Source organism: Empidonax traillii, unplaced genomic scaffold, assembly GCF_003031625.1.
Source record: "Empidonax traillii isolate 1590-97213 ecotype Southwest subspecies unplaced genomic scaffold, ASM303162v1 scaffold413:size1348891, whole genome shotgun sequence".
In the NCBI taxonomy this organism is placed as follows: Eukaryota; Metazoa; Chordata; class Aves; order Passeriformes; family Tyrannidae; genus Empidonax; species Empidonax traillii.
The window spans coordinates 1277767-1279588 of record NW_020955606.1 but is presented as its reverse complement, the minus strand read 5'-3'; the positions used below and the strand labels follow the sequence as shown (position 1 = coordinate 1279588).

At 51.2% G+C, this 1822-nt stretch overlaps 1 protein-coding gene across 2 annotated transcripts in view; it reads right to left on the bottom strand.

Annotated features, from left to right (window-relative positions):
- CPNE2 (copine 2) overlaps positions 1-1822 on the bottom strand; it is a 43877-nt gene that overhangs the window by 10812 nt on the left and 31243 nt on the right. For both annotated transcript variants that reach the window (XM_027893958.1, XM_027893957.1), the window contains exon 10: positions 1771-1822. In XM_027893958.1, the coding sequence (XP_027749759.1) occupies positions 1771-1822 (52 nt within the window). The remainder of the gene's footprint in view (positions 1-1770) is intronic.

The following is a 1822-nucleotide window of genomic DNA, read 5'->3' as shown; positions in this document are numbered from 1 at the left end:
CACGGACACCAAGGCAGCCAGGGCCACCTGGGTATTTGGATCTCAAGGTCTTTGACCAAAGAACCACAACCCTGAGCAGAACCTTTCCCTGCAGCAGAAAGATCTGCTCCTCTCCAGGCTTCCCCGGGGACCAAACACACGCTGAGCTCTCAGGGGACTCTGTCAGCAAGGCACTCATTTTTTTCTTCCCCCTCAATTAGGCTTTCTATTTAAAGGCATTTGTAGAAATGCCTGTCTCAGACCCAGTTAAATCTGGTCAGGAGAGGCGAGATGCTGAGCCACCCGATTTGATGTGACTGGGAAGGCAGAGTCGGGAAGAGGCGAGCGGGCGGCGTTGACTGCGCCTGCCTCGTTCGCTCAGCAGAGAGGCAAACCCCAAAATAACTCCACTGCCTAAATCGAGCTCAGGGATTTCACCAGGGATTTTGCTCCGTATCCGTAATGGGAGAGGACAAAAGGCAGTTTGGCTGAGAAGGGACCTTGGAGTGTCTGGGGGGAGAAGACATCACAGCCCAGGATGTGTCACCACCCTGTGCCGGTGTGGCTGGTGAAACAGGCGTGGCAGGGCAAGGGGATGTGTTTTTAAACTGGAAGAGGGTGGGTTTGGATTTGGAGAAATGTATAGCGAGGGTAGGAAGACACTGGGACAGGCTGCCCAGAGAAGTGGCTGATGCCCCATCCCTGGAAGAGTCCAAGGGCCAGGTTGGACAGGGCTTGGAACAACCTGGTCTAGTGGAAGGTGTCCCTGGCCCAGGGCAGCGGGGTTGGATGGATAGTTTTTAAAGATTCCTTCCAACCTAAACCATCCTGTGGTTCTGTGAAAACACAATTTCTTCATCAATCAACCCCGTGGCCTCACCAACCTGCCTTTCACCACTGGCAGCGTCCTAATCCCAGCTCAGGTGTTTCTGCAGTGCTGCACCCACTGGAAACACGCCCAGGGTTTTGGACCAAAGATGCCTTGGGAGGAGGAGGAGGATGAGCCCTCCAATAACTGGTAGATGGGAGGAAGATTTCTGCATTCAAACCTAATTCATGCAATGGCTCTGTACTACCAATAAACTCCCTGATTTTCTCTTGCATTCACTCTCCAGCACCAAGACCAAAGCACACAGAGGCAGAACGGCACACAAAAAGCTCTCCCAATCGTTCCTGTTCCTATGGCAACTCTTCCTCCTCCTCCTACTCTTCCCCCATCATGTTTTCAGATAAAACAACAAAATACAAACTGAACTAACTGCGAGTGCCTGCAGCTCTCTGGATGCTGCACCAGGAAAGTTTGCAGAAATTGAGAACCCCACTTCTGCACTGTGGTGATTTCACTTGGGCTTGTCGTGCCCTTGATTAGTTACTCCTGACAAGCTGCAGTCCAGCTTGAAAGAAGGCAGAAATGCCAGTAGAAAGGCTGAAAACCATCTGTTTAACTGCCTAAAGCCTCTCAGCTGGCTTCAAAACGAGACTTCCTCCCAAAAAATGAGGGTGGTTAAAGCCTGAGATGGGGAGAGAAGTTAGTGACGTTTTGTGAAGAGTCAGAAGGTCTTTGTACGAGCCTGACCTTCAACCAAAATGCAGACAAGCTCCCTCCCCTCCTGAGCATCACAGGAATGACCCCCTAAACCCCCATGGTTTGACAGTAAAACACAGCAGCTCATCATTGCCATGAGAAGCCACCCCAAGCTGGTGCCAAATCTCACGCAGAACCTCCCTCCCCAGCTCTGACCATTACTTGCACGCTACTTTTAGTGGGAAAAGAGAAGCAAAAGTCCTTACGGTAAACATCAGTTGGCAGCCTCCTAGGATGTAGTCCAGGAAGGAGAAATCT